This window comes from Echiichthys vipera (assembly GCF_963691815.1).
Source record: "Echiichthys vipera genome assembly, chromosome: 10".
Taxonomy (NCBI): domain Eukaryota; kingdom Metazoa; phylum Chordata; class Actinopteri; order Perciformes; family Trachinidae; genus Echiichthys; species Echiichthys vipera.
Genome location: NC_139835.1, coordinates 10,124,016 through 10,149,025, shown reverse-complemented (window position 1 = coordinate 10,149,025; position 25,010 = coordinate 10,124,016). Strand labels below are relative to the sequence as shown.

The 25,010-nt window shown below is 39.9% G+C and overlaps 1 protein-coding gene across 1 annotated transcript in view; it reads right to left on the bottom strand.

The window, feature by feature from the left end:
* The window catches only part of LOC310952709 (transmembrane protein 163a-like), a 66,492-nt gene that overhangs the window by 3,923 nt on the left and 37,559 nt on the right, over positions 1–25,010 (bottom strand). Inside the window, exons 3-5 of the mRNA XM_083921392.1 lie at positions 10,092–10,135; positions 8,527–8,618; positions 5,354–5,450 (exon numbers count right to left, since the gene is read on the bottom strand). Of these exons, the coding sequence (XP_083777518.1) occupies positions 5,354–5,450; positions 8,527–8,618; positions 10,092–10,135 (233 nt within the window). The remainder of the gene's footprint in view (positions 1–5,353; positions 5,451–8,526; positions 8,619–10,091; positions 10,136–25,010) is intronic.

Sequence of the window (25,010 nt, the reverse complement as noted above, 5' to 3'; positions counted from 1 at the left end):
AAATGTTGTGTTCCTAAACCATCTGTTTGTACAGATGGTCAAAGAGCAAACCAGTGAATATAGTAAAGAGGGAGTAATTTGAGATATAGGCTTAGTCTTTGTATTCTATCTATGACACACACTCTCTCTCTCTCTCACACACACACACACACACACACACACACACACAGACACAAATAAACCAACATGCTCTTGCTAGTTTAATATCGTGATTCATGGTCAGCTAAAAGCTTAATCCCTTGCACCCTTTTTACTCCCATTTACTTTAATTAGATAGAGCCAGAATAAAGAAGAGCTTATGCTAAACGATTTTACAAGCTGACCACATTGTAGTCCGTGATTTTGAATTTAATTTCACATGCATACTTATCCTTTAAATGCTGACTGTGTTCTGTCTCCCTCAGTTGTATTCCCTGCTTTACAGTATTATGGAATACTCTATTTGTGCTGTATATGTAATGTATTGTATTCAATAGGCCAAAAGATGCAAGAACAGGACTCCTCAATTCTTTACAGGCAATTCTTTATTTAACTCATGTTTCCATCAAACAGTATAGTCCCTATACTCCTGCGTTGCACAGATGCATGATGGAAGGCGTGGAAAGCCATGTGCTGAGAAACCCTTTTAATTTCTCGCTCAGTGCGTTTACATGCACATCAGTAACCCGGAAATGGGCTTTCCCCGGTTAAGGGAATAACCGGATTATTGAAGTTCACCACGTATACATGAAAGGGGGATTTTCAAGTTTTTTTCAGCGCCGTTGCTCCCTGGTGTATTCTATTTCCGGGTCAAAAGCCATCGCCGCGGACTGGGAGGGAGAGTTATAACCCACCGAGCATGCGCAGACAGGAAACCCGATAGTAATCCGGGAAAGCTGTTTCCATGCATTAATAATCAGGGCACCGTAGGAGTTCTCTAGGTCTGTTAACCGGGGTATGAGAACCTCGATTTTACCTGGGGTACGGTCTAAACCGGAGTATTGCCTTAACCCGAATATAATCAGGTTTTTAAACTGCATGAAAACGCACCGACTTCTCCATCCAGCTCTCTCTGTATCTACTCTTAACCGACGATGCAAGGGAGCCTCTACAACAATCAATTGACTGCAGTGTTTCTAGCTCCACCTTTTAGTATTTGATCAGTCTGCTAGGTACAGAGGGAGAATGAAAAATAAAAAAATAAAAAAATAAGGCAGCATGAAATGCATCTAGTGGTACCATCAACAACTTTTGACAATGGAAATGCAAAATTAACCATTCTAATATGTAATGAACTGGACTACTTGATGGAAATGATTGTTAGGCGATATTTATTGAGGAAGACTCACTGAGATCAAGATCAGACAGCAAACTGTATTCATTTATTTGTTTCCTCAGTGTGTGTTGAGGCAGGGAGAGCCGATCTCAGCTCTCTGTGTTTAATCAGGCACTATACACAGACAGCCTACCATGAGAGCAGCGACCTGGGACGTGATGCGAATCAGGATTCCTGATTTTCTCCCCCCCCCCCTTCCACTCAATGTGATTTTACAGCCCAATACTTCAAGGTAGCAACATTTTGCAGTTTCCACACTGTATCGCTGCTGGTACATTCTGGCTCTTATTTTTAAACATAATCTCTCAGAAGAAGAAACCAGAGAAGTTTAGTCAACAGCCCCATCAACATCATATTCAGCCTGCTTATTCTATTTTCCCTCTTAGTCCATTTTTTCATTTTCTTTTCACAGTCTCCATCTGCTATATCCAGCACACATGTCCAAACAGAGCACATAAACAGATCACTGCTGGTTTGATAGATCACTTCTGACTTCTGTTTGATGAAGACTTCAATGAACAAGCCTGTTTCAAGTAAATACAAGCCCGGAGAAAGGGAGGCTAGTAATGACAAAACTATGAGTCTGAAAACAATAAAGCAGTAAAGACAGACATAATAATGCAGGAAGACAGACAAGGTGAGCTTGTAGGGAGAGCTTGGAGAAAGAGTCTGGTCGTAATGATGGAAGAGGGGTGAGGGAAACAATGACAAAGATGGGGTATAGAGGGAGGGGACAGAGAGAGAGAGAAAGAGAGAGAGAGAGAGAGAGAGAGAGAGAGAGAGAGAGAGAGAGAGAGAGAGAGAGAGAGAGAGAGAGAGAGAGAGAGAGGGGAAACAAATAACGAATGAGGAAGTGAGGGAAGAAAGTAAAGGGAGAGGCTGGATAAATGACACAGCGATTTGCATCTACAGAAATCCTACCAAGCCAAATAGTCTCTAAAAGTATTTTACATAAAAAACAGACTGATAATCAATCAGATGTCGGTTAAGACGGAGCCTGTTAGAGCCCAGATGGATACAGTACAAAGAAGGGAGCAGGATGGTGAAGAAAAGAGACAGACAGTGGTAATAGGCACTTGCTAGTGTCAGGAAGCTCCTCTGAGACCTAACATCCCCGGTTTCTATTAACATAATGCCAGTGGAGCATCAAACACAGTCGGCAGAATAGCTGCTGCACTCAACCGGCCTCTCTACCAGCTTCAGTCTCTTGGCTTTTGATTTGCAGTCAAAGGGGCCTCAATGACTCAATGACTGATCCTTGTGATGTCTGGTACAGATATTTATACATTCTCAGAACTCTTATCCTTTCTTTAAATCTTATTATATCCACCTGAATGCCAACACTGTTTTCATGCTTTCTCCTCACTGTACCTATATCTACTTTTTATCTGTTGTTTCTCCCTTTGTTGAATTAATTTTCACAGCTCTTTGGAGATTAATTAGGAAAAGGCTATTTTCAACCTGGTACAAATATCAATGTAGGCTATTTGTACCCGGGTGTTGTAAGCTAACAATATTATTTTCCCCCACTTAACCCACTCACCCACAGTTAGCGACTACAATACTTTGTCGCTCTTTGAGGAAGTAGGGGTCAGGTGAGGTGAAATTGTTTCAACTTAATTGGAATATTCACAGCTACCTTGGGGCTTTATGAATCTGCTTCATAAACATACACAGCCCGTTCTTGCTCACGGGGCATCAAATACCACCGTTTTGTTATGGCCCTCTGCATTAAATACCAGCGCGTCTGTATGAAATGCACCAGACTTTCAACTGTAAACTCGTCTGCAAACATATTTGACACTTAGAGCAAGGACTCCAGAAGTAAGAGCAACAAAATGGGCGTAGGGAGTTGTGAATAGGTCAAACAAACACAGGACTTTCACGCAGGGGTGTTTGTCACTTTAAATACAGTACAAACAAAAGTAATATTATCCTAATTAACTATTACTTATTTTAACTCCACCAACAATCTTTTCCTAACCCTACAGAATTTTGATTGAATTCACAATCTTTACCACTTTTACCATGTTTAAAAACAGTCACACGCAGGACAATTTCAGCAATTTGTACTCAGAATATATGCGCAGATAAAGAATTTTCGCAATACAATAAAGCAATTAGTAAAATAGAAGCCAGCAGGAGTTTTGGCCACCAGTGGCACTATGGAGCAATGTTTTTATAAGCAGGTATTTTATTTGTATGTCATGCAGACACACAAAAAGAAACAGCACATGTACTAACATGCATTTGACATCATTTGCATGCTCTTCCACTGATCAGCAGTTGGTGATAATACACCAATAAATGCACGCCAGAGAAAACAAGAAAGAAGACTCATATCAATATCAACATGGATACAAACAATGCAAGTTTGAAAATACTTTTAAAAATCGGCTTTACATATGGTTCAAGAGGGAAAAAAGCTTTCAACACATTTAGGCATCAAGTATATAGACAGTGCATTGTCATGTGTTTGCAAGAAAACTCCACAGGGTACGCCCCCTGATTTGGTTAAAGGATCACCCGGTCTTTAATTCAAGTGTAAAGGATCACCCGGTCTTTAATTCAAGTGTGAACTGTGTTGCATTTAAAGCAGTGAGCGCTGCTGGGCTTGAACAAAATCAAGAAGTGTGTCTTAGAGATTTGAAATTTGGAGTTAGTATGTGTCTTTGGAGTGTAAAAATATCTCTAAGCTGTAAGAATTTGAGATAGGTTGTAACTAGCGCCCTTTTTGGCAGGAAAATGTAACTGTAGGCAAGTCTGTTCTTTCACAGCCTCCATCTTGTCACGTTCACGGTCACTATATGTGTTGACTATGATTTTTTTTTCTGTTTTGTAAACTTTATTGAAACACATTCACTCTCTACTTCCAGTTCGTCCCCTATATGTTACCCTCTTAAATCCACACACACACATATTCCTACACTTCTGCCCTTACTACAAGCCCGATTCAGGAGTTAAGGTTCCCGATATCCAATTACAAGTTAACGCTACATAACTGTTAATGTGTAACTGCGTCACTAACATGGCGGCTTATTTACATTTACAGTGGGAAGATGGAAGAGTTGGGCCGTTCCCCAGCAACAGAAAGATGAGTGTATTTTGGGACCCTGTTTATAGTCTTAACACAACCAGAGAGGTGGGGTTGGGGTGGGGGGTTGAAGTTGTCCCAAGTGTTGACATTAAAAAGAAAGTGTCTGTGTCTAAGAGGCAAAGGGAACAATAGTCAGGTGGAGTTAGACAAAACCTCTGACGTCAGAGCAGCTACAGCAGTGGGCTATAAAAAGATACCTCGCTCACAATAATGAATGATGTGTGTATGTGTGTGGTGCTCTGTGTGTACATGTACTGTATGTGTGAATATTGACTCAAATTGAGCACACATGGAACACCACCTTGCCGCCATTTTTTTGAAGCTTGACCTATAATATACAGTAGTATATACTATATATATATATATATATATATATATATAGTATATGTCTCTCTAATACTAAATCCAATACTAAGTTGCTGGAGAGCCCATTTAAATGATTATGGATCTAGAAGGATTTTCTTTTGTGCCACATTTTTATTGGTTTACCTTTTTTCCTTTTCATTCCTGATAAAGGAGACATAACATATAATTTCTAGTTACTGAAATATTGTGTTGGAAAATGGATTACTGACTATGAATTAGCACAATGGTGTGTTACGTAGACCATAGCCAAAATGTTCAAATAATATTTGATTCCACTTTGTTATAAATCATTTTCCAATCTCTTATGATCATATTTATAACTCAACCCACTCTTTAGCCCCACCCTCTCATCTATCACATTTGTTTAACATAACAATTTAATAGTAAAAATCTAGTTATCTTTTATGGACAGTAAGTCAGTAACTGTAGGTACATCACATGTGGGTAATGCGGCAATTTATGTCATCGGTAATCAATCCTTTTCTTAAAATAATGTTCAATATTAACAACATCCAGTCTGTGTGTGTGTGTGTGTGTGTGTGTGTGTGTGTGTGTGTGTGTTTGAGTGCTCTTACCACTTCTGGGGGCATCCTGGTAGTCAGATCATGGATGGCCTTTCCGATGATGCACAAGGAGGAGAGAATGAAGACAACCCCAAGGACTACACATGCTCTGCAGACAGACAGGATCATTTGTCATTCCTCCGCTGCAGTGAAGTCACGGACAAAGGTTTAAAGGATCCTGACATAAAGTTAAAAAGTTAAAAATTATATTGGCAGTGACCTTTGACAGTCTGACAAACTAGGGAAGGTTTTTTTTTTTTTGTTTTTTTTTACCAACTATGAAATATTAAAAGAAAAGCAGACCAACAACATTACAGCCAGTGCATCCAAAGACTTTGAAAATGAAATATGTAAGTGATGAGTGATATGGCAGTGTGTTGGAAAGTCTACTGGGGAACCAATCCCTTATAATTACACTTACAAGTTAATTTAAGTTAATTTCACAAGCTAATGATAGAAACAGCCACATGACACTGTGTCTGGCACAGTGAATGATGTGTAGTGTTACAGCAGAAACTGTTGAAAGACCCCTTAAAGTGAAATTCAGGTGTAAAATCATCCCAGGCTCTTTTAAGGCAAATTGGGTCAACAAATAAGCCATCGAGAGAATTTTTTTCGTGTATGAATTATTAACGTAGATTTTCTGAGACTTGCTAACAGCCTGCCGCGGATAAGCTCGGGGCGGCGAGTTGGACGCAATGAAACGTCTTTTTTAACCACTAATACTACTCCAAATAACACCAAACCTCTGCAGTAGCATGAGAAGAGTCCCTACACATTAACCGAAACACCTACAACCTTGTATGTGAACATGGAGTTGACTAAAAGAGTGTTTTGAAAGACTTACCTACTGGCCTCTGTACCAGCTGCTCCATTCAAGGCAATTACCAAATGCAGTCCAAAAGGAGGGATCCCATTGATGATTTATTCCAGCAAAACACGTAAACGTTGTGGTTTGTTGCAGTTTGGTGAAATGTCCCACACAGCTTTCCCTGCAGCACCGAAACATTACGCAGATCTCAGAGGTCAGGGGGCAGGGAGCAGGGGTCAGGGGGCGAGGGGCGTGTGTTGCCAGAAGATGCACATTGAATGCAGTGGTACGATCACCGTGCTCTGATCAACCAGTGGCTTATTGTTTTAAATCTGGACATCGAGACGCTTCGAGGGATTACCGTGTCTGCAGCAAACCACAACATTAACGTGTTTTGCTGGAGTAAATCATCAATGGGCTACTTCCCTTTGGATTGCATTTAGTAATTGATTTGAATGGAGCAGCTTTCAAAACACTCTTTAACTCTATGTTCACATACTACGTTGTTGGTGCTTCGGTTAATGTGAAGGGACTCTTATCATGGTACTATAGAGGTTTGGTTTTATTTGAAGCAGTATTAGTGGTTAAAAAAGACGTTATAAAGTGTTCAATTCACTGACCCGAGCTTATCCGTGTTAGCCGCAGCAGGCTGTTAGCGTCTCTCCGGAAAATCTAGGTTAATAGTTCATACATGAAAAAAATTGTCTCGATGGCTTATTTGATGACCCAATTTGCCTAAAAAGACCTTTGGAGGATTTTACACCAGAATTTCACTTTAATGTCTAAAAATAGATAATCTCATAACCAAATGTCTCAACATGATGGCAGTGTTTGGGATGATTCAGAAGACTGCTAACAGTGTATTTGGGGCACTGTATGCTACCAGAATAAACAAGTTGCCGACTTCCGTCAGGGTGCTTGAGTGCGGCACTTTGTGATGTTTATTTATCTAAAAAAATAATAATATCAGGGATAATGAGCTGGATGTTGTTGCAACCTCCCTGATCCAGAAGAAATAGAAAAAAGATATTATTATTTAACACCTGTGTCCAATATCACTACAGGACATACCAAATATCTGACAGGTGCAGTGAGGTGATTTTGAACTGATTTGGATGGTGGTTGGCCATAACTAATCTGTCACATTTCATTGAGAAAAGGCAACTTTTTGAGTCTGCATTGTTTGAGAACTGCTTCTCTCCGAAACACATTTAAAAAATACTAAATTTTAGATACACTCCAGTTCCAACTATTAAATGTGGTAAAATATGCATGCATTAACAAGAAAGTGGTGCATCAACAAGACTGCCATGGAACTGTTCTTGAAATTACTTGCAGATCTCATAACTTAAAATATAATGGGGGAAAGATGGCATAAAATGAATGAAGCCTAAAAACACTCTCCACCCAAAACAGTCTTAATTCATTTGCCCCAACCTAATTCAAAAGAGCATGTGTATATGAAATGCATGGTCTCACTCTTGTTTTGTATGTGTGTACATGTATGCGTGGGTGTTGCATGTTTTTTTTATGCGTTTGGATAAGTACACAATAAGAATTGAAGTGTAGAAAAAATATTTTGTGCAAGCTAGTGAATTTGTACAACCAGGTGTGTGTGTGTGTGTGTGTGTGTGTGTGTGTGTGTGTGTGTGTGTGTGTTTTAATAAATAGGTAGCAGTTGCAGCTCGGTCTTCCATCCTAGGTGACAGCTTTGAGCGAAGCAGAGGTGCTGTTGTAAGACAAATTGATGTACTGACGGATTAACAAGCTTATGTTTAGCCGTGATGTACAGTGACATACTGTATAGTAAGTTGACTTGTTTGCTCTATTCCCTTTCACCCTTCAATGAATTAAAGTTTCCAAAATGTATTTAATTTGGAGAATAGAGTCATGGAGCACTGGAGCTGTTGTTGAATAACACCTCACTACAGTATAAGACATTTTATGTTGCACTCTCCCTTTGTTATCCATCTGTGTTTCTCTTCTTCTTCAGGGACTGGTTCTGGGGCATGAGAGACGGATCTGTATTTCTTTTCCTGGGCTCAATATAATCAAACTAAAAAGGTCAGTTAAGGGAAATGAGCTCTTCTCCTCTTGCATCCATTCATCTCCATTCAACAACGTAATGCTACCATCAACTTAAATAACCATTTGCTGTTCTTCTTTACTAATGAAATCAACAATTAACATTAAGACAATACGGGACATTTTAGCATCTCTGTTGTAAAGATGGAAACACGTGACAGAATTTTCATACTGCTGTAGCTCTCTTGCTTTATTGCAGGTGGAGTAGAGTAACCCAAATTGCTCCATATCACATAGTCTCATTATAAATCAAACATGTATTAAACTCAGTATGTTGTTTGGTACTCACATATACTCTCTGTGTGCAGAGTGCACAGCTGCTGCATTGCTATAGCGCCAGATGACAATGACTGATGACAGGACGTCCAGTGTGGCATCAAACTAAAGCGGAAACACAAACACAAATTCAGTAAGGAAAGGGTCTTCATTTACAAGTCATTACAGTTTTATTTAAGGTAATGCTGTAGCTGCTTGCTGCAGCAAAGGCAATAAAGAGATGTATCAATATGTGTAAAATCGTATTCGTGGTATTGTAAATAAATATACCATATGTCATTTTACCAGCACGGTAAAGATAATCTCAAATTAAAATCTTGTGAACATACAAACACTTCATAATATATTAACAAAATATAAGAAAGAGGCACATCAGTTGTTAAAGGGGCTATAAGTTTATACAAAATTCAGAGTCTGGGTCAGGAATGCAATAATAGTAGCAGCCAGGAGTGCTAGCCACGCGAATGGTGCTAGCAGTGTCAAGAGTATAACAATGGCAACAGGGGAGATACCGGAGGGTGTGCATTTGCTTCTCTGATGTCATGTTATTAGTGTTAACCACCGTATGCGCACCGCTCTCTCAGGTTTACGCGGTGCAGAGCAGAGGCAATTAGGTAGCCAGTGGGACATGAACACAAAAGAGCGAGGGAGAGCCTACAGTTTCAAAAGGAAGGGGCGCCATTGCATTAACATGCACGTAAGGCCGGATCAGCTAACAAAACAAAGAACAGACAAACTGGGATTTGGACACACACAGCACACTCCAATATATCTTTACATAGCAAGCAGTTGTTTGCTGCAATATTAATGTTCTGAATGTTGTATATAGCCCCTTTAAGATGTCTCTGTGCTTTTAAAGATACACTGCTATGGTGTGAAACTGGGACTGCTTTAAAATGTATTGTATGACCAAGAGGCTATCGATGTTTTACAGAGGAATCAAGATGATGATAAACATGATATGACATAGAAGACTCAAGAAAGTCTTATGTTCCCTGAAGCTGTACCATGATTATTATCATTTCATTTTCAAATAGAGTAATATAACCTTTCAACATCATATTAGCTGGAGCTACCAAATATCAGCTGCTCTAATCTAACCCCTCATTTTGGATCAACGTATTGGCTTCTAACTACTTTATTTAAAGAGTTAAAGCTAGGCAAGCACTTGTTAATTAAATCCCAAACAGATAGCTAGCACTGCAGATTATGGTTTTTAATATTCAAATCACACTATGCTCATCATATTCGCTCTCACTGGCCTGAGTGTGGAGGATTTCATTTGCACTTCACTCTTGTGTGTTTTATCTAATTAAACTCAATCATTTCCTTTAAATGATGCATAAAAAAAATCAAAGCTGTGTTTTGGGGAAAGCCAGGAGACATGTTTGGCAAACACCAAAGACATTTTGACATTCAACCTGAGGTCTACGCCCAGTCCCTCTTCTCTGCCCTGTTACCTTGGAGACAAAGGGACCAATAACACTTTGGTAACAGGATGCATTAATACATCACAGAGACCAAAGTTATGACTAATTGATCAATGCAAATGGAGGGGAGAAGGGAGGTGGAACTCACGGCAAATCCAAAGGCTGATGCGCTGTGTCTCATGAATGATACAGCTAGAGAGAGAGAGAGAGAGAGAGAGAGAGAGAGAGAGAGAGAGAGAGAGAGAGAGAGAGAGAGAGAGAGACCAGTTAATTAGTACTGATGTATTTTCATTTCAGTAGTCGGGTTTATGCTGCAGTAATGTGACATTAGTGGCTTCATTACTCGTAAATGAAGATACATTACTATATGTGATCCATATTTACATTTACCTGCACACACAATGCATCACATATCATGTATAATGAACAGAATACATCAGTTAATAATGAAAAATGGAAAACAGTTACATGACGAAACATTCCAGGATTATTAAGTGTTTTTATTTCAGTTTCCATTACTTCATTGCTCCACTCTGATAGACAGAATTATACTAAACGAGATAGGTATGTATTGACTTTGAGATGACTTTTGAGCTCACCTTATGCAACATTAACACCGGAAATGTTCTATATAAATAGTCTATAAATATAGTAGATAATCAGTTAGATATTTTAAGATGAGATAATTTTAAAAACCATTCGTTTGAAGTTGTGCTTTTATCCAGTCCAAGTTTGGTGAAATATAAGTTAAAAATAGATGGTAAAAGGTTTGGAAAAGTCCCGGATAGCAAATTTCCCTGCAGTGGCTGCATCTGTTGCTGGAAGGAGCTACAAGTATAGGTAGCATCAGGGTAGCATCAGTCTCAGTGTGCGGGCATTTTTTAGTGTGCCTGTTGGTACTGTGAGCCCATGGGCACCGACGAAGAATGTTTACGCTGCAAAGAGAGTGACATTTTTCGCTGTGGCCTGGAATCATTGAATGGGCTCCTTCCTTTTGGATTGCATTTGGTAATCGACTTGAATGGACTTTACTACGCGAGGAGCAGATACAGGGGCCAGTCTTTCAAAACACTATTTTAATAAAAGGTTCCGGGTTTGCTAACTACGTTATTGGTTCTTCGTTTTATGTGTAGGGACTCTTATCATGCTACTGCAGAGGTTTGGTGTTATTTTGAGCAGTATTAGTGGTTAAAAAAGCTGTTTTAATGCCTTCACCGTACTGCCCCGAGCTAATCAGTGTTAGCCACGTCCGGCTCTTAGCGACTTTCCAGGATTTTTCTGTTAATAGTTGTTACATGTAAAAAACTGTCTCGATGGCTTATTTGATTTGATTACACTTTAATTTGGCCCATTTCAGCTCTGTCCACGCTCCACTTATTTGCCCGTTTTGGATTAGCCTGGAGAGGAGGCGGAGTCAGGCAGTACCAAGATGCGCGGCCTGAGCTGCCCACAACGAGTTTCAAAATGGCTCTTCAGAAACCTATGGGTAACGTCACAGAGACGATCCATATTTTATACATTCTATGGTAATTATTCTTTCGAAGAACAGTAATTTGAACCTAAGAGAAAAAAATGGTCAAGTGGACCTTTACATTTTGCATGTATGTATTGTCATTTGAAGTAAGGTTTTCTCTTTATAAAATTCAAGATCTAAACTTGGCAACATAACAGTGACATTAATATTAAATGGTCAACAAAAACATTTTTATAACAAGCTTTTTAGGCTCCGTTTAAGCATGGCAAGATGAGGGTTTGGAAGGCTGAATGTTATAAGGCTATTTTACACAGTCCTTGTCGGGCACACCTGTGCTTTTTTGCCCTTCTGCCTGTCCTTGTGTTACTCTCCCTCTTCCTCTCTCCCCCTGTGTTTTCAGGACAGAGTCTCGGGGGGAAAGCATATCGGCAGTTAAATCACCATGGTAACAGGAGATTTGAGGCTAAGCTGGCAGTTGGTTTGAACAGAGCTTTCATTTTCTTCCTCTCTTTCTCCCTTTTTCATTCTTCGTGTTCGTCACCTTCCAACTATTTTCTCCTAGTCTCTCAGATTCTGACCACCTTTGTAACATATCTCCTTCATTGTTTTCCTCCCCCCCTTCTATATATTCATTGTTGTTGCATTTTGCCATACACTAATGCATATTTAACATAAGTTAACAACTGTTCCTTTCTTTCAATGCTTACAGTATCACTAAGGTGAAAAAGATCAGCTTGAGCCTGAAATATAAGCACAAAAGAGAGAAGAAAGGGGTAAAAAGAAATGAACGTAAGAAAAAAAAAAGGTGAAAAGGAGAGTGGAGAAGGGAGGGCAGTCCCAGACAGACCTCTGATACAAGGCAGATGGCACTAGTCAGACTGGGTGTGTAACACATGACTGGCCACACACACTCACACACATATGCTGTCTGTCTCACTCTGTCTCAGAGACTTTCACCCAGGGTCTTCCTCTCTTTCTTATATGACCTCTTTCTCAATTGTCTTCTCTCTCACGAACAAGCTCTCTCTCTCTCTCTCTCTCTCTCTCTCTCTCTCTCTCTCTCTCTCTCTCTCTCTCTCTCTCTGTATCGCACAAACGCACACACACACACACACACACACACACACACACACACACACACACACACACACACACACACACACACACACACACACACACACACACACACACACACACACAGACACACACACGGTGAGCTGAATCTCTGGAGCTCCACCAGGCCTCCGACTTACCTGGAGCATGAATGGATTACTAAACCAGCCTACTGGGCACAGGCCCAGGGGACTTAAGTGTCAGGGGACTCTGTGCCTTCACCTGGAAAATGTCACTCGAAGAGACCAGGCGGTCCTCATTCACTCTTCATACATATAACTATGAAAAGTAATGCACTCCTCTGCATGTAATATAATATAATATATTATAATGAGGGGTAGAAAGAGGTTGCGGTGTGGTTACACTTCCTCTGGGACACACACTCTATGCCCTGGTGACAGAATGACCAGGTTGTAAAGATGGGTTTGAGAGAGCTTTTATTTTGTGTAGTGTATAAAATATTATAAACAAATGACAAAAAGCAGAAAAGATAAATATGTTTGTACTTATTCTTACAACTGAGATTTTTATTTCATTAATTTCTGTGGGTATCATAAATTGGTAACAGGAAGAACATCAAAAAGCAACAACAACAAAAAAGGAACAATTTCAGAATTCCATCAAAGTCAGAGTCACATCAAGATTTCATCTCTATATTTATGTTTAATGTTTCCCTCAATACTTATAATTGGCCGAACAGACCTACTCCCACTGTGTGCACTGATCTTTCAGTACACAAGTAGTACTTCATCAAGGCCTTCCGATTCTCTAATGAAGGTGCTTCCTTATTCTTCCAGTTTTGCAATATTAGTTTTTTGAGGATGAAAAATTCACTTTCTCGGAGAGATAATTATATTCCTCTTAGTATATTTAAATAGCCAACTCTCTATGCCTTCCCATATCTTCTTAATACCCTCGCAATACAAAGAAAGTCCCCATATAGGTTGCATTTTAAACATTTATCTGACAAAACGAGTTATCAAACTTGCTCATTTTATCTCTAGTATAGTATACTCTTGTCATAATCTTAAACTGTATTAGGCGCAGATTTTCATTAGTGGTTAATTTGTATGTTAGTGACAAGCATTCTTTCCATTTTTCTTTAACATCAATGCCTAAATCTTCACTCCACTTCTTATATATACTCTCTAATAATGTATCACTGTTTTCCGTACTTATCAGCGAATTGTACGTAGAACCAATCTGCCCTCTTTTTGTCGCTTTTGCTTAAAATATTGGATATTTTAGGACTGGTGTTCTTACCCAAGTCAAAGTTGCAAGTAATGCAGTTTTTGTAGTTTCATATACCTAAATAATTCTGTACCTTTAAGGTTATGTTTACTTTTTAATACACTGAAAGGTACCACAGTGTTGTACTTCATTACATCTGACAACTTTTGAATTCCACCTGTTATCCATGTTTCCCAGTGTAGCGTACTCTGTATATAAATTGATGGATTATTCCAGATCACTATGTGCCAAGAAGGTCCTTTTTCTTGATGGAGAATTTTTTTTATAGTATTCCAGGCTTTTAATGTACTATTGATAACAAAGTTTGTTGATTCGACCTTGTCCTTGGAAAATAATGCTAAAAGTAAACTGTTGTACTGTATTTGATTGTTTTCTATGTCTATCAATGGGACCTAATTTGTTTTATTTATTATGCAATCAATATAAAATGACTGAGCTGCAACCTGATAAAGAAATTACATTTTTAAGAGACTAAAGTACAGAAAAATATACAATTGGGTACCAGTACCAAATCCCAGGTACTGGTATCGGTTCAAATGTAAACGGTACCCAACCCTAATAAAAACCTGCTTCACAGCATTAAAATAGAATCTCATATTTTGTGATGTTGATGAGAATACGCTGAAGACAAATACATTCAGCGGCCACTTTTTATTAGGTGCACCTGTCCAACTGCTTGTTAACGCAAGTTTCAAATCAGCCTTTAGGCATGTAGACACGGTGAAGAGGATGTTCTGCAGTTCAAAGCAGCATCAGAACGGGGAAGAAAGGTGATTGAAGTGACTTTGAACGTGGCATGGTTGTTGGTGCCAGACGGGCTGCTCTGAGTATTTCACAAACTGCTGATCTACTGGGATTTTCACGCACAACCATCTCTAGGGTTTTTACAGAGAATGGTCCGAAAAAGAGAAAAGATCCAGTGAGCGGCAGTTCTGTGGGCACAAATGCCTTGTTGATGCCAGAGGTCAGAGGAGAATGGCCAGACTGGTTGGAGCTGATAGAAAGGCAACAGGAACTCAAATATCCACTGGTTCCAACAGATAAATGCACGAGAGCATCTGTGAACACACAACACCACCTACTTTACATGGAGGGAACAGCAGCAGAAGACCACACTGACACTTTATTAAGCACCAGGTGCACCTAATAATATGGCCGGTGAGTGTATACCAGCCGGCCAGGAAGAGATGCACCACAAAGATTAAACCACTAAAAAGAGACCTGCAAAGACACAAGGAGAAAAAGGGCAAAAAAAGAGACATAGTATGACTACGAACAACACAAGATTTCATATCTTAAAATAATCAAGTTTCTAATATATCGTCTTCTTTTTGCCTTTCACAATTTGTGTTTCGCTGTGTTCTTGTCATAAACTAAAAGTCTTGAAGACAGTAGTAGTGTCTTACTAAGTGTCTCACTTCATTGGCACACAGCCAAGTATCAAGAAACTACGTTATTTCAACACTGGCATAAATGAAAGATAATCTGGATTTTTGATTTGATCTGATTGTATTTGATTCATCTGCTGTTTTTTTTATATAAAAAGTAGACACCAGGGATTGAGTGTTGAATATTGTGGGTCATCAGTGTGGGATGAAAAGAGACACTGACTCTTCATGTTCTGGCCGAAGAGTCAATAGGACCCCCTGACCCCTCTTCTATGCAGATGGCATACACGTGCAAACAGATGTTAGTGGGCTTGTTTGCACGAGTGCGTGCAGCTGCAAACAAGTATGTGTATACCATTGTTCCTGTAAACTGTACGGATATTTTCTGGTACTGAGCGTTTAACTTAGCCACCCCTGCTCTAAAGATCTGCCTTTGACAACCATAATCCCACCCTGGTGTGTAGTTTCTAATGCTTAGTATTTTGCTGCAGGGACACCCGATTGCCCTGTTTGGAATTACACACTTGTTAGGTGTTCAAGGATTCAAGCTAGTATTTCCCTTTAAAAAAGTAAACTAAAAGGTCTCTCTTTCCTTCCTTGAACCCATATGCACACTGTGTTATCCTCACAGACATTTAAGGTTAATGAGCATGCATCCAGTGATGTGGTAGGTTGTGACCTTTATGATAATTGGCTCTTGGATCTGAAAGCCTCTATGTGTGACCGTCTACATTCCAAGAGAGCCTCTGTTAGGAGTTGAGAGCCTGCTGGCTGAGAAGCACTGACCCATAAACTGTCATGAGTTTAGCCTAGTTTTGCGGTTTTCATCCTGTGCGTAATGCACACACCTCAAGTACAACTGCACGTTATGTCTAATTAACACATTGATTATAAGCAGATATATGTTGGCTTCGAATGCTGAGTTGGTAGAAGTTTTTTTTTTGCATAGAGGAATTCCAATCTGGTGTACAAATGTCTGTACATATATGTTCCATACATTCTAAACTGAATACAGCATGTCTGTGATCATGGAAAACCATGTCATCCTTTTGCAACTTCAAGGCCATGTGTAACATTTTGTCATCATAATATTGCACTGTATGTACGTACTATATGATCTAATGTGGAGCGTGTTATCATACAGACTCAGCATTACTAGGAAATTAGATGCAGTGGTTAGATATAGTGATATGTGCCTAAATCAAATAGTAGTGTAATAAGCGATGCAGTGAGTCAGCTGTAACATTAATCAACACTTGAGGAAGCACACACACACTGCTATGTTTTAGTTCCCTAAAGAACAGATGTCCTCTCTCTGTGTCTGTGTCATCTGTCGAGAAACTCATCAGGGAAACATTTAAGACCCCTTGGCTTCATCACCAGCTTCATCACCTTGAGCCTAATTCTACTGTCTGCCATCATTTAAACATGAAGTATTCAAAAACTGCAGTGTGTGGTCATTGGGCCAAAAAGATTTCTCTCGATTCAATATTGGCAACTAATTTGAAAATACCGAGGTTACTTCGCCCGGCTGTCAATCATTTCTCCAGTTTCTGCTCTTATTTTGATGTGCCAGCCCTCTGTGTGGTTACCGCCTGCCAGCAAATCGATGCCTCTCTCGGGGAGAGCTGACACTGTTCGGTGTAACATGGGTTGTTAGTTAATCAGGGAGGCAAGTATGCGTGACCAGTGCTAACAAGACTGGGGAAACAGGAGAGGAAAGGAGAAGAGGGGAATAGAGCGGTAGAGGGAGGATAGAAGAAGGCAGCGGGAGAGTGTGCTCTAAATGTGTCCTTCCGAATAATATGGATCTTTGCTTTAATATGTTGCTTTATTAATTATAAGAAAACTAATCCTAAACCTTATAAGGATTTATAGCAAACTGCTGTTCACTCTGTTTCTTTAATTCTATTCCCTATAGTCCACTCAGATGTCCTGCAAAGTCATAGCAATAGTTAAGACTTGGCAGCAGTGAAACCCTTATTATCAGTGAGTTGTGCAAGAACCAGGGCTAGTGCCAACACTTAGCTCTCTCTCTCTCTCTCTCTCTCTCTCTCTCTCTCTCTCTCTCTCGCTCTCTCTCTCTCTCTCTCTCTCTCTCTCTCTCTCTCTCTCTCTCTCTCTCTCTCTCTCTCTCTCTCTCTCTCTCTCTCTCTCTCTCCTTCTCTCTCTCTCTCACTTGGCACCCATTATAAGAAGAAGCTAGACGGAGCAGCATTTGATCGGACATTAATTCCAAACCAGACTGCGGGGGTGCTGAGGACCTGCCATACATCATACACACAATTTTAATACTTATTATATGTAAGTATTAATAATGCTTGAGTTATTCTGTCCTTAGTTTAAGGTGATTGAAATATGGGTTATGAGTATGAGATAGGAGCTTTAAGTGTACCCTCTGCCCCCTATTTGACATAAAAACATCCAAAACTTACTCATTTCCCCCTAATGCCCCACTAGGGAACATTTTTCAGTTGTTTCCCTCAGTTTCTGCCTGATGCATGCTCAGGTTGCCACATCAGCCACTCTGTGAGGTTGTAGTCATTCAACACTTGTGCTTTGAGCTAAATGGGAGCACTCGTGTTATGCTCAGGTTACCACTAGGCCAGGGCATAACAATGCTACCATCATCTTTGTCCAGCATGTTAACAGGGTAAAACTTGCAGATGAGATTAGTCTCGCAGGTATTTGGTCATAAACCCAAGTACAGCACAAAGTAAAACTTTCACCAGATGATGCTGATACTGTAGATGAAAAGTCAGAGAATCACTTAAGTTCTTACAATTCATGCTGAGAGGGACATGAATGCGAGACACAAATGTGATGACAATCTATCCAATAGTTGCCGAGACATTTCAGTATTGATTAAAAATGTGGAGTTACACAAGTCAGAATTTATCCTTTGGGGAGCATGGATGTGTGTAAAAATGTCAGTTGATGGATATATGCCTTTTCAGTCTAAACCAAACTGGTTTAGTGTCAGTTTAGTTACTGACTGACATTGCCATTCTGAAAATCTATCTTCATGGACAGAAATATCTACAAACAAGAACAGAAAAGGAATGTTAGAAATGGATGAACTAGACAGACATGATATTTATTGTCAGTTTCACTGAGCCTTCATTCATTACTATTCATCATTAACCAAAACCATTGAACAACTATTACATAATGTAGGTAGAGTGAAAGGTAACAGCAGCTATTTCTTCTAGCATGGCCTAGAAAATACAGAAGTGGCATCATATGGCGTAAGAACTACTCTCTCACCACAGTTTGTGAAATGAAAATCAAAGCCTGCTAAAAACTGAATACATTTTGTGGGTATAACAGGTAGTGCTAGAACCGTTTGAGGCTAATGAATGAGTGACATTAGCAAGAAGCTATCGTTTAGCTTCTTAGAGCCCAATCACTACTGTCTAATCTTTCCGACATCCTGATTGACGATTTTAGTTTTGAAATGTGACAATTTCAGATGAAAAATAACTTGGTGTGCAAAGGCCTTATAAGAGCTATAGTTTTCTAAATCCAATACAGAAGTATTGTTACAGAAACTATAATGTTGAATAATAACTGCCAAAATCCACAGAGATAAACTGAGCTCATGTTTGTGTTTCCAATTGTCTGCTAACAGATACAGTAGGTCCAGACAGAACATTTCTGCACTGGCTTTCGATTGCATCACTCGTCAAAACACCGCTGCTGTTGACTGTATGAGAAAAAAAAAGGAGTCAAATTAGGAGCATAATTTGCAGCCAAACTGAAATGTAATAACATCCTCCTCTATTCCTCAAGGGCAAGAACTCAATTCAGGGATGTGTTTAATTTAATTTAATTACATCACAAGGAGGGAAGGAATAATCTGGAAGACAGGGACTGAGGAGGAGAGATACAGTAAACCTGAGCTCTATCATGTTTCTTTCTATATATTTGAGTTTATTGTTTTTACGTTTGTAAATATTATTCTGTCATCTCATTAATGAACCGTATTATCTTTTAGACTTTGGCAATATTGTTCATCTGACATTCATGCCAATAAAGCATACAGATTTGATGATAAAATGAAATTGAAGAACGAGGTATACAGAGAAGCAGATAGATACAGAGCGACACAGAGAGAGCAGCAGAAACATACAGTTAGATATGAATAAAGTGAAAGAGAAAAAGAGAGAGAGAGAGAAGACCTGAGAGAGGTGTCACAGCCACTCTCACACTGCCAGTCAGTGACTCGAGAGAGGATTCATCTGTGTTAGCTCTGAGATTTTCTTTCCCAACAGACACATTTACTATTGAAGTTGAGGAAAACCACTTCCCAGTCCAATGATGAGGGGAGGGTAGCAAAGTGTCTGCAGTATAGTGGTATGCTTTAAAAGCAGTTCATTACATTGCTGTGCTATGTGGTTGAACCGTTGTTTTCACAATGTAATGATGAGAAGGTTCATGGTACAGAGAGACGGGTAAGGAAAAAGCCAGAGAGAGAAGGCTACGTTCACATTTCAGGGCTTAATGCTCAGCTATGATTTTTTTTTTTCCCTCAATTGCGATCTTTCTGCCTAGACTGCTCGATTTCAAGTGACCCATATCTACCATCAGCAAGTCTATGGTGTGACCAGACCTCTACCCTGAAACCTCACATGCGCATTTGAACAACGACAAAAAACATCAGTGCGTGGCGGCTGTAGCACAGCTGACAGATGTAGCAACGATAGCAACAGCTGTTAAGGTCTCCATCTCCGACCGTCTGCTGTCCTCCCAGTGAAGGGGGCGGAGGGACCAGCTCTTCAGCTGGCCCACAGCTCACTGTTTGGCTATTTAAAAAAAAAATTCAGTGTATCATTAAAGACTGGTGGAATTAGCGAGTGAAAGCGCTAAATAAGTAAAGTTAAACAACGTAATGCTTCATTCACACGCTCGTCACAGCATAGTAAAGCACACTGGTATCCCCAGATGAGTGATAACTTTGTTCAGCACATTTACTGTAACAAGTGAAGCATGACATTATGATGGCATTGGCAAGCTATTTTCCGTGCACTTTGTGTTGCATTTCAAATGTATGACAAATGCTATGAAAATAGTTTGATTGATTAACAAGCTAGGTAGCTAGCTTTCTTAACTAAAATGAGCCAAACGGAGCTGTCAACGTATATCTACATAGCATCCAATCATAAGGATTCACTGAGGCAAGGAGTACTAGCCAATCACAGCACAGTAGGGCGGGGCTCGGCGGAACACTGTGATCTGGAAAAATGATGATGATGATTTGGAAAGAGCTGGCATTCGATTTAGGACCATATATGAAAGTGGCCCAGATCTGATCTGAAAAAAGATATCTGATTTTTGTGTCCACGTTACTCATTACTACTTACCACCTACTTACATGTGCTTGTAATGTGAACATAGCCTAAGAGAGCTGGACAGAGAAGGGAAGAAGGCAAGGGAAAGGTTCAGCGAGTGGGGAAGGGACATCAGGGCGGAGAGCAGACAGTGAGGGGAAAATATGCATAATTAAAGCCAGAATTTTTATGCAAATAAACCAGTCACATCTGACACTGTGCAGCAGGGTTGGAATGGAAAACTGGAATCTAGATAGTTTAGGTTACAAGATGGAATTACCAATTTCTGCCAGATTTAAGGAACAGCTAAAGGGGCGGCAGTATACATAAATACTGCTCATAACGACTACAACATTATTGAACTAGTGACGATTATGATTAGGCAACAAAGCACATTGGTTAAGATCGTTAAAATATTGTGGTATGGCTTAATACAGAACTAAAATTACTGTCTTGAAGTTGTATGCCTCCGCCAATTTTGTCCAGACTTTTATAATCTATGTAGTGAAGACTTTGAAGGAATTCAATAAAATGTATCCAGTGTATTTTTTGGGGGGGCAAAATATGAATTCTTTACACACATCTTTAACCTGACAGCACAGATTTACACAATCAGCACAGTTTCGAGGTTAGTGTCACCAATTCAGCTTCCGGCAAATGTCTCCCCTTCTGTTCCTGAGTCATGGCGTTGAATAATAGAAACATTATGATGTCACAGTGAAGTTGAACTCCATCTTTTTTATCCCATTTGTATGAAATGGTGTGTATTAGTAGTATGAGTTCTTCTTTTTAAAATACTTAAAAACTCTGTGTATATTGTTCCTGTTATTCCTATATTTTATATTTTCCTGTGTCTATATTGTTCATATTTTTCTTCTATATTTTTCTACAATTTATTGTTTCTCACTGATGCTTCTATGCGTGCTATCCATTTTGCTGCTGTGAAACAGACATTTCCCCTTTGTTGGACTAATAAAGGAATATCTTATCTCATCATGAGTTATGTCAGAAAATGAGTTGGTCACACTGAACCTTACCTTTGACCTCCTAAATCTCACCAGTTCCTTCAGTTAATGCCACATTTAAAAATCCTTCCAGGGGTTTCTTAGATATGACGTTCACAAGAATGAGACGGAAAGACATGAGGTCACAGTGACCTTAATATTTGACCTCCAAAATCTAATCAGTTTATCCTTGAGTCCAAGTGGACATGTGTGCTACACTTGAAGTAAATCCCTCCAATAGTTCCTGAAAAATCATGTTCACAAGAAGAACCCAAAAACATAATGCCTCCGACCTCGGCTTTCATTCCAAAAGATATTGCCGCTGAACAAGGCATCCATTAGGTTTTGAACCACAATGTAATAACCACAACAATGTCATAATGTTTAAATGTCATTGTTAGGATACAGGGTTGAATGACAAGTGTAAATAGGGAGTAAGTATTTATCTGTACAAACCCATTACCGTGTGTGTGTGTGTGTGTGTGTGTGTGTGTGTGTGTGTGTGTGTGTGTGTGTGTGTGTGTGTGCGTGTGTGTTAAATTGATGGTTGCTCTCCACTGGGGCAGGGAGTTAAACAAAGGCCCTTAGGACTTTGCTTCCTCATTAATTAGTGGCTCTAAATGGGCGTATACACTCCCTCTGATGACCAGAAACACACACATGCACACAAACAAAAAAAAGTCGATGAGAAACAACATCCAAAAGTAAAACCATTAGGCAAAGAGCGTGAAATATATTGCCTTCAATCACAAAACGTACATCTGAGCTCCCCCCTCCCAAATGCACACACAATCCTTGGCCCCTCAGCAGACACATCCAACATGGCTACAGCCGTTTGCTGCAAAATATTGTGTTTAATAATTCAGGACCTACTGCTCAGCACGGCTCAGCTCTGCACCACGCCTCGCACTCAGGCTGAGTTCACCCTGCGGAAACCCCTACTGGGATGCTTCCTCCCCCCTCCTCCTCCTACTTCCTTCCGTTTTTTCTGCCTTCCTCCCATTTTTCTGTCCTCCTTTCCCTAGCCGTCCCCTCTGGGTGGCACTCTTCTGTCCCTGTGTGTCTTCTAAAAGAGACACCATTTATTTTCTTTCGGTCCCTCCAGCTCCGTGTCTCCATCCTCTTTGCTGCAGTTGTCTTCATCCTCCAGCTGTCTCCCTCCTTTCAACCCACTAGTGTTTTACCGTTAATCATCCTTCCCCCTCTTTGCTCTTTCCATCCCCTCCCTATCTGTTTCCATCTCTTTCATTTTGCTCCTCAATCTGTCTTTTCTGTTACCTACATTAACAACCCAATATCCCTAACCCTCCCTCCTGATCTTCCTGACTTCTCTGCTCCGTCAGCCCTCTCCCCTCTCCGTAGCCCAGCAATATTGATTTGTAGCATAGCAGATGCAGTCGATGGGCACAGCGAGGGAGGTGCCATCTGCGAGCGGCTTGGCACTGGGGACTCACCAGGGTTTAAGCTAGGACAAGCACATGGTTGATTGAACTTGTGCTTCTTAGACACCTGCAGGTGTTAAAGACCTTCATTCTGGAAACATTTTACCAGCTTAAGAAACTTCCACTGATGTTCAAGGTTTTACAAAACAAAAGAGAGAGTTCTCTATCTTGCTCCGATATCAATAGAGAAGATCCATTGTGGAGTAGCCACTCATGTGTTTGCCAAAGAGATGATGACAGACAGGAATTATAGTTCAGCAAAACCCAACAGAGTCATAAATGGGTTATTATGTTATAAAAGACATTCCCACTGACTATTCATTTTCTGTTAATGTCCTCTCAGCAGGGATAATTAGTGTGATGCAGTTAGTTAAAGGACATCTCGTGGCAACTGATTTGACAGTATTATGAGGGAATTCATTAGCGACACACAAAATACCCTCTTAAGGTCTCCACTGCTGTGGTTATGCTCAGCTAAATTACTGCGACAGCCAGAGCTGTAGTTAAACTGAGGGCAGGTTTTAGTTCCTTTTAGAATCTCATGAATGGATTGTGTTACTGCACGATTTGTCCGAAGGATGATCTAACAAAAATGACGGTGGTTTATTTTAGTAGGACAAAAAAAAGGTAATATGATACACAGTGGTTTCAGATATTAACAGTTGTAATTGTCCTACAATCCTATTTAAGAGCAGATTTGCCGAAGAGGATACAAGTCCCAAATACAACAACCTGTTCTCATCCCAGTTCGTCATGTACGGACACGTTGGCATTACGCTCCACTACAGTCTCAATTATAAACACTTGGAACACGTGATTATTGTTGTGAATTCAAACAAAACCACCTGGTTAGGTTTAGTAAATAACTAAAATAACATAACTTAATGGAGCTGTACTTGAAATACTGAAAACAAAAATGTAGGGTGGGATTGACTCCACACGGCTCTCACAGACAGTTCCCCAATACATGAAAAAGTGGTGATGTTTTTCTAGGATTAAACTAGGATTAACTAGGATTAAAACACCCTCAGACCGAGAGTGACTGCATTTTCTGCTCAGGATTCCATTACTCCACTCTAACTTTACATAGAACATGTTTGTTTCTCTTACTTCTAAATGACTTGTTCTGAGTGTCTAATATTGAAGAGGATGGGTTTACAGTTAAAAGCCAGGAGCATTTCATACAGATGCTCAAGGGTGCTTTTTGCAACGGTATCAGATCGAGTTGGACAAAGCACCTGTATTTGACTAAATCTAATTGAATTCCCTGTGCAAATGCATTGTGAATTTATGGCTTTAATTATATACAGTAGCATAGCATTTGTATAGACCTTTTCAACAGAATTCCATTGCTAGGTCAAAGTTTTGGTCCTTGTTAACTTCCTGTCAGCTGATGTCATTAACATTCAGTGCAACAGGAAATTAACTAGGACACATTTAGACACAGGAGCAGCAGGGTTGTGTGGTTGTTAGCACTGTCGCCTCACAGCAAAAGGGCTCCAGGTTCGAATCTGGGCTGGGGCCCTTCTGTGAGGAGTTTGTATGTTCTCCCCGTGTTTGCGTGGGTTCTCTCTGGGTTCTTCGACTTCCTCCCACGTTTGGTTCATTGATGACTCAGCTGGGATCGGCTCCAGCATCATCAATCCCCATTAGGGACAAGCGGTTGAGGATGGAAAGATGGATGGAAGTTGTAGTAACTTCCTATTCAAAGAACATCAGCTCATGTCATGCTATCTGTCAACTGAGACATATTTTTGAACAAAAATCACACTAAAACTTCTCATTTGAAATGTTTTTTTAACTCTCTGAAGGGGTTTTTCAAGACAAAAATATGTTGCACATTAACTTAAAAAAATGTGGAGGCTTTCGAATACTTTCAAAATGATAACTCTATCCATTCCAAATGAGGGTGTCACTGTGTTTCAAAGAACAATATCACACTAACAGGCACTTGATGGAGCCAAAACCTCTGCCAATGTCGAGCTAGTTTCCAATTGGCAAAATGGAATTTTTCAGAATAGCTGTTTCCTCTGATTGTTTGTGTTTCTGATGCCGTGTTGGCAAT